This window comes from Lepisma saccharinum, chromosome 13 (genome assembly GCF_977018435.1).
Source record: "Lepisma saccharinum chromosome 13, izLepSacc3.1, whole genome shotgun sequence".
Classification (NCBI taxonomy): Eukaryota; Metazoa; Arthropoda; class Insecta; order Zygentoma; family Lepismatidae; genus Lepisma; species Lepisma saccharinum.
The window spans coordinates 52,407,351-52,422,135 of record NC_139241.1 but is presented as its reverse complement, the minus strand read 5'-3'; the positions used below and the strand labels follow the sequence as shown (position 1 = coordinate 52,422,135).

The following is a 14,785-nucleotide window of genomic DNA, read 5'->3' as shown; positions in this document are numbered from 1 at the left end:
CCACTCATCCACACCCTCATCCCCATTTTGCCTTCACCACACGGTGCAAAGCACAGGGATAATTATTATCTCACGTACAACATAATGAACTTTGAAGATGTAAATCATATATTATACGAGAATGTTTACATCCCTAACCTATACTAGCTTGTATGCAGAGTATTATCGAACACCAACAATTTATAGTTTGTATGGCAGCTTCTTAACTATATATTTTCACGAGTTCATGTATGCCAATCTAAAAGTGCACTATCAAATGTTTTATGGGTTCCTACACTGCCTCACAGTGATGCTCAGTGTTCCCAAAGTACTTAACCAAGATATTTTTTCCTATTTTTCTGTATCTTATTCTACGAAATACTCTGAAACAATGTCAAAATCGGACTTTGGAAGAACCTGGCAAGAATAAACAAAATTAATGATATCCACACAGATATTAAGTTACTAGACAATGACTATAAGCAGAATTCTAGAATTTTCCTTGCAACACATTCTACTGCAATTATTTGAATCTATCTAGCTTAATCTATGAAATGTGTAAAAACTTAAATTATTTTATTAAATATCTGAATAAGCATTAAGAATTTATGAAAATAAGATCATACTTTCACATCATAATGCATAAAAAAGACGCACATACCTTGTATGATCAGGTCCTACTGGGGTGTACTTGTAATCTGATTGAATTTTATTGGATTGCATAAACTGATGGAGCTTAGATTTTGCATTTTCAATTGTCCAGTTTCCATGAATGCTAGCATTCACATCAACTTCTTCAGCCTGAAATACAGAAAAAATAAAATATAATTACCGTATTTACTCATGTATAATGCGCACTTTTTTTTCCAAAATGTTTGCCCCCAAACATGGGGTATGGGTAATAATATGTCTGACAAATTTATAATTTACGATGGGTTAAAACAAGGAGATGCATTATCTCCATTGCTCTTTAATTTTGCCTTAGAATATGCTGTAAGGAAGGTAAAAGAAACTAAAGAAGGACTAAAATTAAATGGTGTGACTCAGTTGTTAGCATATGCAGATGATGTAGACTTACTGGGGGATGATATAAATACGATTAAGAATAATGCTAAAATATTTTTCAAAACTGCTAAAGAGATAGGTTTGGAAGTTAACAAAGAGAAAACTAAATATATGCTTACAGGCCGAAACCAAGTGTTACGTAATAATCAAAATCTAATTATTGATAACAACTCGTTTGAACCAGTTTCCAAATTCAAATACTTAGGAGTAATATTAACAAATGAAAATTATATTAAAGAGGAAATAAAAAGTAGGCTTAATTCAGGAAATGCATGTTACTTCTCTCTTCATAAACTTTTGTCTTCTCGTTTAATATCTAAGAAACTAAAAGTTAAAATATACAAAACAGTAATTTTGCCTGTAGTATTATATGGATGTGAAACTTGGTCCCTTACATTGAAAGACGGACATAAATTGAGAGTATTTGAAAATAAGATCCTTAGGAAAATCTTTGGACCTAAAAGGGATGAGGAGACAGGTGAGTGGAGAAGGTTACATAATTTAGAACTACATAATTTGTATTCATGTCCAGATATTATTAGAATAATTAAATCAAGAAGACTTAGGTGGGCAGGCCATGTGGCACGAATGGGAGAGGAAAGAGGAGTTTACAGGATTCTTGTTGGGAAACCAGATGGTAAGAGACCTGTAGGAAGGCCAAGACGAAGATGGAGGGACAACGTTGAGATGGACCTAAAGGAAATCGGTAGGGATGGAAAAGAGTATATAGATCTTGCTCAAGATAGGGACAGATGGAAGGCCTGTGTTGCTGCAGCCATGAACCTTCAGGTTTAAGAAGGCTAGAGAGTTAGTTAGTTAGTTTGCCCCCAAAAACTGTGGTGCGTATTATGCATGGAATAATTCAGACAGCCAACATGAAACCGTACAGGGTCATTACATGATTTTGGGACACTTGCATTCATATTTCATGTTTACGGAACCCTAACATGTTATATATCGTTGTAAAGCTTGAATCCTGCAGTTTCTGAATATGGGAACAGTATTTCATCCATTCTTTGGATGAAAGAAAAAGAAATCTTGTGCTCCACCCCCCTCGTATAAATGTTACATTAGTCACAGCAAGAAAAAGTATATATTTTGAAAAAGAAGGAATAGGTATGATGTCATTCACTCTGGATCAGCATACAACAGATTTACAACCTACAACTAAGAAAGCCATTTCTTGAAACTGGATTGTACTGCACATTATATACAAGATATAATTTTTTGTCACTTTTACCCATCCAAAACAAGAGTGCGCATTATACACACACATGCACTATACGGTAACTTAAATGTACCCTTACACCCCCTAAATATGAACTGACACCACAAGATGGAATATTTTGGATAAGCCCCTGCTTTTCTGGTATTATGATCATTCGTGGGGTCCACAAAAATGCTGTTAGAAATTTTTGAGGTAGTCTAATTATCCTCGGATCATCCAGTTTCCATTTACTTTGCACAAATGTTGTTTGAAAAATTATATTTTGAGAAGACGTCAGTGAGTTACTAAATTATTTCCGCGAAACTTACTTGTAAATTTTCTATTAATGTGTAACAGGTTCATACAGTGCACACAATGACACAAAAATCCAAGAGACGCACGCAATTGTGCACTTTCCACATGATCTGAATATCGACAGTGGTCAGGCACATCATGTTTGGCTCCCGCTATTGCAACAACCTAAACCTATCACATGCAGCAGATGAACTGACTACACCAGCGCTCCTAGTGGCATGCGAGGAAACAACAGGAACCGGAAGTCAACCCAGCAGTGAAGCAACAAGTTCCCAAGTGTATGGTGGCAGAGGCCAAGGAAATTAACAGAAAATTTACAAGTAAGTTTTGCCGAAATAATTTAATAACTCGCATATGTCTTCTTAATTATGAACCGCATTTTAATTCTCTCTAACATGAATATATTTTGAGATTATAAGGTGAATTTCAAAAGAAAGTGCAGATTTATAAAAAGAGGCTGGCAACAGTGATCGGATTGCTCCTGCACAGTAACATCAACTGGTCCATTGGCAACCCAGCAATCATATTTTCACTAGTCAGCTGTTGGCTATCATGTGAGTTAGTTGTGTTAAAAAGTCTGTGTGATTAAACAACCCTGCCAGTTGAGAGCTACGGCCTGTGATTTGATTTCTTAATGACAAAGGTTACAATGCTGCCGAAATTCACAGAGAATTGTGTGAAGGGTATGGTCCAAATGCAATGAGCAAAGGAAAAGTACGGTAATGTTGTCCTGTGAATGGGAACTTTTTCATCACGACCTTTTACCTATCACGTCTTTCTGTACATCAAAAAGTGGCTTGCATCTCGACGATTTGAAGAAAATGAGGTGTTGAAACGGCAGTGTGTGATTGACTGAACTCCCAGGCAGTGAACTTTTTTGCAGAGGGTACAAAAACACTGTCCAACTGTAGTAAAAATTGCTTGGAAAATAATGATTGTGTTGAGAAATGAAGGAGATATGTACGAGTTTGTAACCACGAATACAGTGTTCCTATACTTCTTCTCATCTTTGATATAATCAATCGGCCCTTCTTTTTTAAGTGCACCTCGTACGTAATAGGTATTTTATTTAAATTCAAAACTTGGGAAATTGATGCTGGGAATGGAATAATTACCCACTAATACTAATCAACTTTTTGAACAACTCATAACTGTTACGATTTTCAAGGACTGGTATTAGTATCCATGAATAGGTAAAAGTATGGCTATCAGTATCACTTGAACCCTAACTTTTACACATTATTTGGAAGGCTAAAGAATGCTTTTTGAATAATGGAAATAAGTATGAAAGTAACTAATTTGTGCATTTTGTATAAAATCTGGACATGGCACAATTAACTTCTGTGGACTACTGAAACAATATCTTCGCATGAGATCTTCCACTCAAAATCATCAATACAAAGAAACACCCATATTCAGATTTGAACTCGGATCTAGAGACCATATCGTGAGTCTCCAAGGCATCATACACAACAAGTATGGTGTCTACACTAATACCTACTGTAGAAGGCTAGAGATGCAGATGCAGAAAGTTTGATTCCTGGTGTACTTCACATCCGGTTTCTCCTGGAATGCTCAGACTTGCATAGGAGAATTCCATAGGAAACTGAGGTTACAAAGTAAAGTAGAAATGGCTACTATATAAGCGAAGAGTGACCTGTAGCAGACCTCATTTATAATTGGGGGCTAGAATGAATGGTTGGACGAGGAATAGACTGTCTTTGGTTAATTAATATATAATTTTACTGGTTAATATATTGGTTATAACTTTATAAAATAAATTATTATATATCCATCGTAACTTACCTCCTCTACTTTTCTTTGGTCTGCCAACCTGTCCATGTATGTCATCGGCCCCTCTCCGTCTCTTCTATAGGGCCTGTAGGCCTCTCCTATTTCATTTGGCCCCATTCCCGGCTGAAACACTGGTTTTGTAAGGCCCAGCTGGGCATGAGGGGCCATGGGTCCTCCAGAGGGCAGATCTTGAGGCTCGGTGTCCCCTCTTTCTTCGGCAGTCTAGAGCAAAACATAAAAATTAAACAAATATATAAGTGCATGATGAAAATTTATGTTCTAAACAGGATTGTATATTCTAGGCTTAATAGGCTATTTTTAAAGAATGAAGCCCAGAGAATAAAATATAGAAGAAAATCAAGTAGTAGGGACCTTATTTCAAGAATGCAATAACACCAAAAAATGTCAATTGTTGCAAAAAAATGTTTATGTACATACAGCGATGTTCTAATCATATTTGTCATGCATTCAAATTGCAAAATAGCATGAATTTTCAGATAAAATTAGAATTGCAGCCTTTTTCATAATTCTGAACACATTTTGTTCTTTTATGTGCTAATAGCTACATCAAAAGGGATGTGATTTTGCATCACTGAGCCAAGTGATACGTTTCTGGCACACACGAGACCTGTGACATTAGTAGAGGCACGTATTTTTGGTAAATAAAAAAGCAAAATTTCGGTATAAAAACTGAGTCAATTTCGGGTTCAAAAGCGGTAAATAAAATAAAATATCGGTGTTATAGCGGTGAAAAATTGGATTAAAAGTGGTATATAAAAAGACATTTTGGTTTTAAAATTGTGAATATAATCCTAAATTTGATTTAAAAACTACACTTATTCAACAGAATTAACATTTCACTTCTAATAGCCTATTTATGTAGTTATCCGAGTATTAAGTTTATTTCTGTGTAAAGGAGTCAATTTTTGTTTCTCCAATATTAACAGCAGAATTAATCAATTTTCCGGGAATTGCATAACTCTCAGGATAATTCAGACCTCAGAAGGTGCCACGTCGGTGAATAAACCCTAAATTTCGTGTTTGAGTTAATTTCGCTTTTTGCAGTTCATTTCGCATTATTTCGTGACAAAACATGGTCACAAAATGCATCTCACACCTTTCAAAAACATGAAAAATTAACACTACAATGTGTTTTTTCAAATTTCGTTTTTTCGTCAAAAACGAAATATGTATGCCCCTAGACATTAGTATTTGTTATTTAGCATTGATTTTCTTGAAGTTCTGGTAAAAGATTATATGGTAATAAATTAAAAGGTATAAACCATCCAACCATGTATACATTTGTTTGCTTGATTTGGTGTTTTAAGTCCACATTTTGCACAGAAAGGCAAATCGGGACTGGACCTACAGTTTAAAGTGGGATCCAAACCATTATGTGGCTCCACCGGGACCTCTTGATTACAAGGTGACGGCGCTACCACTGCACCATCAGGGAGGCACACCATGTATAGGTGTAATCACTAGCCAATTCCTGTAGCTACCAACCACATTGTAAGTTTTCTTTACCACATACTGTACTTTATCTTCTATCCCTTAAGGTGAAGAGTGACAGTATCGCATCAGTAATGCATTTATTTCAGTATCATCGGAATGGGCACTGCTGCTAAGGAAAACATAGGACAAGAGACCATGAATTTCTCTCCACGTTGCAAGTGGAAGCGGTTTTCTAAGTTGACTATTAAACTAAATACTATCTGTAAAAAATATGATGAATAATTATTCACGACCTCCCATGGACAAACAACTTCAACTTATGGCAAATCAAATGGAAGTTTAAACTCTGCCCAACACAAGCAAAATCTTCACCCTGACCTGTTGTGTTTTTCTACACCATCAAGGATTGGTTCTCCCAGCGTATTGCTAAGTTTTCTCACCCTCCTACAACCATCCAGAGGACAGACCTCTCTCTCCCCAGCTTACCGCAGGGAAAGGTCGGTAGGAGAGTAGCAATTTCAGGTTCTCCCGACAGGTTGGACGTGGAAACTGTTCCTTGTGCCGAGATAATTAAAAAAAAAAAAAATGATTAGACCCAGCAAAACGAAGGCATGTCTTGTAGGTTTGTCTACGACGGTTCTAAAATCCTGATGACAAGTGGCAAAAAAATAGCAATAATCAACATCACCATTGCTGAAATTCTCAATTAGTACTTGTCGTGAGCTATATAATAAAATATTTGTGCATTTCCCATAGGTGTCTTACCTCAATTGGTACTTCCTTGGCATTGATGTGGCCCTGACGAACCAGATACTGGATAAAATCCTTAGCCGCATTAGCTTGCGCATCCTTCTTGTTGGTGGAGTTGCCAGCACCGACATAGTCAAATCCATCAATGCGAACTTCACACAGGAATCTCTGTCTGTGCTTTGGCCCTAAAATCACACACATGCTTCACATTATTAAAACTATAAATAAGTCTTACAAGAACAAACACAAACCATATACAATGGTTATTCATGTAACAGTAACTTTTTTTTAGACAGGTTTCTTTCTTAAATATTATAATGAGTGCACAAGTACTGAGGCTACTTGTGCCCTTCCCTTAGCAGAAACATGGTACAATCACAAACTGCAAGCACCAATAGGTACTTATCCCTCCAGAATGAAAAAAATATGCCAACATTTTGGTGGCTCGCACCGGGATCCAATTTCATTATCAAACCCAGTGCAAAACTATGTATGCAACTGAGAAACTAAAACTGTATATTTCAATCTCATCATTGTGACAGTTATTTTCCTGTAGTTTACGGTTATTGCAAGTATAAGAAAACAGTTTTTCGTTGTGACGTTTCAGGAGAACACACACTCCCTTCATCAGACATGTGTGTGTTCTCCTGAAACGTCACAACAAAAAACTGTTTTCTTATGTTTGTAATAACCGTGAACTACAGGAAAATAATTCTACAATGCAAGCAATGCGTACATACAAGAAAAATTATCATTGTGACAGGGTGGCCACTCTAAGACTATGATATAATTCACGTATAATTCCCGGTTATTAACGTGAATTTTTCAAAAATTCAAAGCTACAAGCATGTGTTTTCTCTATTTCAACTTTACGTATTACCGCCTCTCACAACGCACACACACACAAATATATTAAATACAAAGAGTCTGTGTGATTCTAATGTATCCAAACATTCTACTTGAATTCAATTTAAGGTAAGTTAATTAAATTTAAGTTCACATTTGCCATTTGACATACTCAGACTCAAAATACATCCACAAACACAAGTCACAAATGATACGGTATATATTCTACAATCTACAAAAATATGTTAATTGTATGAGGAACTTTAAACTAAAATTTACCTAATCATCTTCAATATATCTTATCTTGGAAGTTTCAGATAGATTGTTTTGCAAAGGACATTGACAAAGTAAATGGATTGAGAGAATTTTGTTTTATTTTCCACACAGCCTTCTTTTCCTTCCTCAATAAAAATTAAAGCTAAACTGTGAACAACTTTACTCAGGGCATTTATAAATAAATGTGTATAAATTCAATGGATTTGGATTAATAAAAGTTGCAATTTTTCACATCTACTGGGAAAAATTTAAGCAGAATTCACGCATAATTCCCAGAGCTAATAATTGATGCGGAATTACTGGCGAATAATAATAATAATAATAATATCGTCTTTATTGAGAGGGCGTGTTTCAGCCTCGCGGGCCGTTCTTACAACAAACCCTTTAAAAAAACATATTACAATTGACACTTTCCACTTCTTGAAAATATTTGTTGCAGTAGAAAGAATAAAAAGAATAAAAATACAAAAAAAATAATAATAAATAAAAAAGAAATTAAAAAAACATTCCTACTTATAATGTAAACAATTAATGTACTGAAGGTACAGAGTTAAATACCACAATTAGAATACAATTATTACAGCTAAAACTACAACCAATACCTCATTCCCATTCATTACAGAAAAGACAAAGCCAGACACTATTGTTTGGACAGCAGATGCTTCTTTAGATTTATTTTGTATGTTGTATGTTGCAGGGTGGAGCTCCCCTGAGGTCAGTGGTGGGGGGAGGTCATTCCATTCTTTTATTGCGGTGACTATGAAAGAATTCCCATAGAATGTTGTTCTGTGTACAGGAATCGTGAAGTGTGTTTTTTGACGAAGGCTAATTTGTTTTCCTTTCTTCCTGTACGGAGCAATTTGATCATATAAATATCTTGGTTCCTTATTGTTCAGGATCCTGTACAATAAAGACAATGCCAAAAATGTTCTCCTATTCTTAACGTTTAACCAATTAAGTTCCTGTAAGTACGGGGATATGTGTTCTCTTCTTTTGACATTCAGTATAAATCTTATGCAACTGTTTTGAAGTTTTTGTATCTTGTAATTTAGAGCACTGTGGATGTTTATAAATACGGCGGAAGCATAATCAATTTTTGACATTACAAGTGTGTTGACTAGGTGAGTTTTCGTTTCTTTGCTTAGCATATGTTTTAATGGAAAAAGTGATTTCAGTTTGGCTATTGAGTTTTTAATTATATGTGTGACATGAGAACCCCATTGTAGATTCTCGTCCAATATTATGCCAAGGTTGCGTGCTGTTTCTACTTTCTGTATTTTGGAATTATTCAGTGTAGGGAGGGGGAGTTGTAATTGTTCTAACTTTTTGAGGTTACTCGTTGTGCCGAAAGTTAAAATGTAAGACTTGGATGAATTCAATTTGAGTGCATTACATTCAGACCATTTAGATATTGAATTTAGGTCCTGTTGCAATGCTTCTAGGGCCATTGCACTGTTTCTTAATGGTGTTTGTATATATATTTGTGTGTCATCCGCATACTGGTGGTATTTGCAGTGTTTTAGTGAATCATTAAAATCTTTGATGTATAGCGAAAATAGGATAGGTCCTAGAATACTTCCTTGTGGTACTCCTTGTTTGATATCAAGCCATTTAGACATGCACGATTTATTCTCATGTACTAATTTTACACATTGTTGCCTGTTCGTTAGATAAGACCGAAACCATAACAATTCCTTATTTCTTATGCCGATAGATTTCAATTTCTCTGCCAAAAGGTTGTGGTTTATGGAGTCAAATGCCTTGGTGTAATCAAGGAGTACCAGAAACGACATTTTGCCATTATCCATCCCCTTGGCTATGTCATCAACAACGCTAACTAAAGTAGTTACCGTGCTGTGCTGTTTCCTGAAGCCTGATTGATGTGGAGAATAGTGGTCATGCAACATCAGATGGTCTACTAATTGTTCTTTTACTATGCGTTCTATAACTTTAGACATAATTGGCAGTACGCTTATTGGTCTTAGATCTTTAACATCAAGGGAAACAGTGGTTTTCGGTACCGGCGTCACTACAGCCTTTTTCCAATCTTCGGGAAATACCCCTTGAGAAAGAGAGCAGTTTATGATGCGAGTTAGGCTCTTTAGGCAATGCGGGATGCAGAGTCTCAACATTTTTAGACTGATGCCATCATGACCCTTGGCATTGGAGTGTAGTTTTTTGACCTCTTTCAACACGGTAGCCTCATTAACCTTCTTCAGTTTGAAGGTTCCGCTTGTCTGCCGTGTTTTATATGACTCGATTAATTTCTCAACCTCGGTCGTGTTTGTTTGCTGACAAGCAGAATTTACAAAAAAGTCATTTATTGCATCCGCATTGAGTACACTTGAGGGTAATTTTTGGTTAAACTTATTAGTAACAACTCCCTCTTGTTTTAATGTCTGCCAAAATGCTCTAGCGTTTTTAACTTTTTCATTGAGAACCCGGTCATAATGGTGGAATTTTGCATTTCTCACGGCTTTTTTCGCACGATTTTTAAAATATTTATAAGAGAGAAGCGCGTCTTGATCTCCGGTGTTAACATACTTCAGGTGAAAGTAATCGCGTATTTTCCAAAATTCTTTTACTTTTTCAGATATCCAAGGGGCGGGTGGTCTAGTTACTCGAAACGTTTTTACTGGAAAATGTTTGTCAGCCAACGCAATAATGTTGCTGTTCAAGAGAAAAACGGATTCGTTTACGTCGTGTTTGCTGCATATTAAGTCCCAATTAATATTTCCCGCGTCTTTGTTAAACTCACTTTCGTTCAAGTTCTTAAAGCTTCTGACTTGAACCAATTTGTTATAATTTTTGGTGCAGTTGATTCCGAACACGGCGTATGTTAGGTGATGGTCTGATATACCGGACATTATATTCTGATCGACGTGGGTCACCTTCAGGTTATCAGAGCAGATGATAACGTCGATTAAAGTCCTTGACGTTGGCGTTACCCTCGTGGACTTTGTGATGATTTGCTTACCGTGAGCCTCGGCAATGATGTTGTTTAAGAATCGCGTGTTGGGTTCATTTTGTTTCAACATATTTACGTTGAGATCACCAATCGCAACGTAATGAGCATAATTCAAATGAAAATATTGCACGATATCCCCAATATCGCTTAGATGTGTATACTTAACTTTAGGAGGTTTGTATGCGACTAATATCCCGACCTTCACCTTCTGTACGGTTACCTCGACAGCTAAGGCTTCGATGTCATTATATTTTTGAATAGGCACTTCGAGTGCTTTCCATTGTAATGATTTGTGTATATATAAACAAACGCCTCCTCGAGTCCTATCACATCTGTCATTACGGATAATATCATAATTATCTAATGCTACCGTGTTATTCGAAATATGTGGTTTAAGCCACGTTTCGGTAATTCCTATGATCTGAAAATTTAATTTGTTTATTATGTACTTAAATTCGTCAAAAGAATTTAGCAGACCTTCCGTGTTGAAGTGACACACTTTCAGTTCTTTGGGGAATGACTCGAGGCCATTGCTTAGCTTCTGTTTGGGGAGCTGCGATTGACAATAGCTGAGTCGGGGAGGAGGGGGTGAGGGTGCCTGACGGAAATAACTGTCCTTGAAGCTAAAGGGAGGGGAGAGGACTCCACTGACCTCATCACGTGGGCTATTCACGGAGCCTGGTTTCTTTCCAGTTTAGCCGAACAATAAGCGCCTGGAACGTCTTGTAATATACATTTAGTTTTCCTGGCAGAAATGAGGCATTGGGTCTTACAATATTGTAACAAGGTAAACAATATCTTGTCATCCAAAATGTAATTGTATGTGGCTTAATCATCATGCTTGGAACATATAAGTAATTATGAATATATGATTTTAAAAAGAAAAAATCTACTAATAAAAATGAGTAAGATAAAAAAATATGAGTAGGATACAAGAATGCAGGAAATGATTACATAGATACCTATAAATAATGATACAAATAAGCAAAACGAGAAAATACACAAAAAAACAAAGGGGTATATATACTATATACAGGGTGTTCCAAATACCTGTTACAACGCTTGGGAGGTGGTTCGACAAGTAAAAACGAGGAAAAAATGTCATGTGAAAAAATGTCGAAATCGGCACCGTTTGCGAGTGACAGGCGTGCGAAAATCGCCTCACACCATGCGTAAAGTACAATAACTCAAGAAGGAAGAAAGATATCAATGTCGGAATAAAAGAATACAAACAAAATCGTGCCTGACGAATACAATGGTGCAGCAATTGAGGCCCAGTGTAAATTGCGCAAGGTGACTCTCAAAGAAAGTGGGGAATCCCGATGGAAAATATAGGAAATTTACTACTATTTTCTACATAATGTTGAGATCGGAATGTAGGCAGTAAAAAATGACGACGTATGTCCACATGTCCCACTACTGCTGGGACACCGTCCCACACTCGGGAAATAGGAAATTCACTCGAAAATGACGCTATGCCGTCAAATTACGCTCAGATTGATTTCAGCTAATTGGTACAGAAAGCTCCACTAGAGGCGCTGTGAGTGTAGGTCACCTGTTACGTATTAGTGTTGGTGGATACTACGTAGAGACTGTAGTCGACCGTTGTTTTTCCTGTCTTGTTCTGCGTCTCGCAGCGTGGAGTTTAGTCTGGCGTGTGTGTATGGTTGAATTGCGCTAAGGAATACTGTACGTAGAGTACGTATTCCCGTGTTCTTTCTCGGTTTGCAACAACTGCGTGGACACCTGTGTGACATTACGTGGGTGCTAATCACGGTAGTTGTGATCCGTCACTCGGAGGGAAAGTGCCCCTGTTTCTGGGCAGTTCTCGAACAAGACAATGGTGGAGTACTCTACCCACGAGCTTGCTGATATGCATCTCGTTTATGGAGAGGCAAACCGAAACAGCCGTGAAGCACGTCGTTTGTATCACGAACGTTTTCCCAATAGGCGATTACCAGCACATGCACTCTTTCAAAGACTTGATGCTCGACTGCATGAAACTGGATCTCTACTACCCCGTAGGTGGGATTGTGGAAGACCCCGCACTGTGCGCACTGTGCAATTTGAAGAGGACGTGTTGGACGCGATACGAGACCGTCCTGACACCAGCACACGTGTCATTGCTCGTACTCAACAAACCCACCATAGCAATGTGTTCCGCGTTCTTCGAGAGGAGGGATTGCACCCATACAAATTGCATAAGGTGCACCACATACTGCCCACGGACTTTCCCCTACGCATGGATTTCTGCCAATGGTACGTGCAACAAACTCTTTCCATTCCAGAGTTCCCAACAATAGTTTTGTGGACCGATGAGGCAATGTTCACCAGGGACGGCATGTTCAATAGCCACAACAGCCACGTCTGGGATATGGACAATCCGCATGCAATCATTGTGCGCCATCATCAACATAGGTTCGCAGTGAATGTGTGGTGTGGCGTAGTAGGTGACCACTTGATAGGCCCGTACATTTTGCCATCTACTTTGTGTGGTGGGAATTATCGGGTGTTTCTACATGACGTATTACCTGAACTTTTGGAAAACGTGCCACTGGCAGGTAGACAACGTATCTGGTTTCAACACGACGGCGCCCCCGCACATTTCGACCGGGGAGCCAGAGCCTTACTCAACGATATTTTCGGCGATCGTTGGATTGGCAGGGGTGGACCTTTACCGTGGCCACCTCGTTCCCCCGACCTCACACCACTGGATTTCTTTGTGTGGGGAGAAATGAAAAGGCTCGTGTATGAAACCCCTGTGGAAAGTGCTGAGGATCTCGTTGCTCGTGTTAGTGCCGCTGCTGGGACAATTGGTGACATGCCAGAGGTATTTGCACGTACCAGACAATCAGTGCTTCGCCGATGCCATCTTTGTCTTGAAGTCAATGGCGGACATTTTCAACAACGTCTCTGAGTATACCGGTGTTTGTGTGAGCCCCTATCAGCACCACATAGTGTCCTTTAGTGAAAGGTACGAGTGAAGATGCTGGATATCGCTGTACTTCATACCGTCGATCTGCATGTGCGGAGGTTGTGCGCTTCTCAGTGGAATCCCTTCCAGATGTGCTGTGCCTGGAAATGTTACATGCCATTGTGTGCGTTTTCTCGCCATTCTCCGTCTTCATTCCTTCGAGGATTACCCACTTTCTTTGGGGAGCTCTCTTGTAGTATATGTACAGCCTAACGACATGTGGCCATTGTTTAACTTTTGTTTTTCGTACTGCAAAGTAGTGTGTCAACATTAAGGGATTGAAAACTTTTTTTTTATGATTTTCCAGTATTTTTTTCCATTTGGGATGGTGTCCCAGCAGTAGTGAGACATGCGACAAATTGGTTTCTTTTCTTCGAACCGCAATGTGAACCGTGTACAACAGGAGATTTGCAGTTATTTTCCTATTTCCCGGGTGTGGGACGGTGTCCCAGCAGTAGTGGGACATGTGGACATACGTCGCCATTTTTTACTGGCTACATTCCGATCTCAACATTATGTAGAAGATAGTAGTAAATTTCTTGTATTTTCCATCAGGGGATTCCCCACTTTCTTTGAGAGTCCCCTTGCGCAATTTACACTGGGCCTCAATTGATGCACCATTGTATTCACCAGGTACGATTTTGTTTGTATTATTTTATTCCGACATTGATATATTTCTTCCTTCTTGAGTTATTGTACTTTACACATGGTGTGAGGCGATTTTCGCACGCCTATCACTCGAAAACGGTGCCGATTTCGACATTTTTTCACATGACATTTTTTCCTTGTTTTTACTTGTAGAATCACCTCCCAAGCGTTGTAACAGGTATTTTGTAACACCCTGTATATGTTAATACGCTAGGGTTGCAAAATTTGAGCAACAATGTAGATTTCAACAATGTGTGTATATAAATGAAAGAAATAATTCAAAATACAAATATGCAAGATGCAATTCAAAAATATAGAAATAGGCAATTTGACAAAATGGAAAAAGTATATGTACGTTTAAAAATCTGTGAGAAAAAATGAGGTTTCAACGCTATTTTGTGGAAATAAACGGATGTGTGTATATAATGTCTTCAGAAGTGAATATGATGAAAGGTTAATGATCATGAACCAGAAAACTGTAAAGGATTGTCATTGTCCGTGTAGTTTC

At 37.9% G+C, this 14,785-nt stretch overlaps 1 protein-coding gene across 1 annotated transcript in view; it reads right to left on the bottom strand.

The window, feature by feature from the left end:
* mle (dosage compensation regulator mle) overlaps positions 1-14,785 on the bottom strand; it is a 116,844-nt gene that overhangs the window by 91,763 nt on the left and 10,296 nt on the right. Inside the window, exons 3-5 of the mRNA XM_083134173.1 lie at positions 6,581-6,750; positions 4,373-4,582; positions 641-780 (exon numbers count right to left, since the gene is read on the bottom strand). Of these exons, the coding sequence (XP_082990299.1) occupies positions 641-780; positions 4,373-4,582; positions 6,581-6,750 (520 nt within the window). The remainder of the gene's footprint in view (positions 1-640; positions 781-4,372; positions 4,583-6,580; positions 6,751-14,785) is intronic.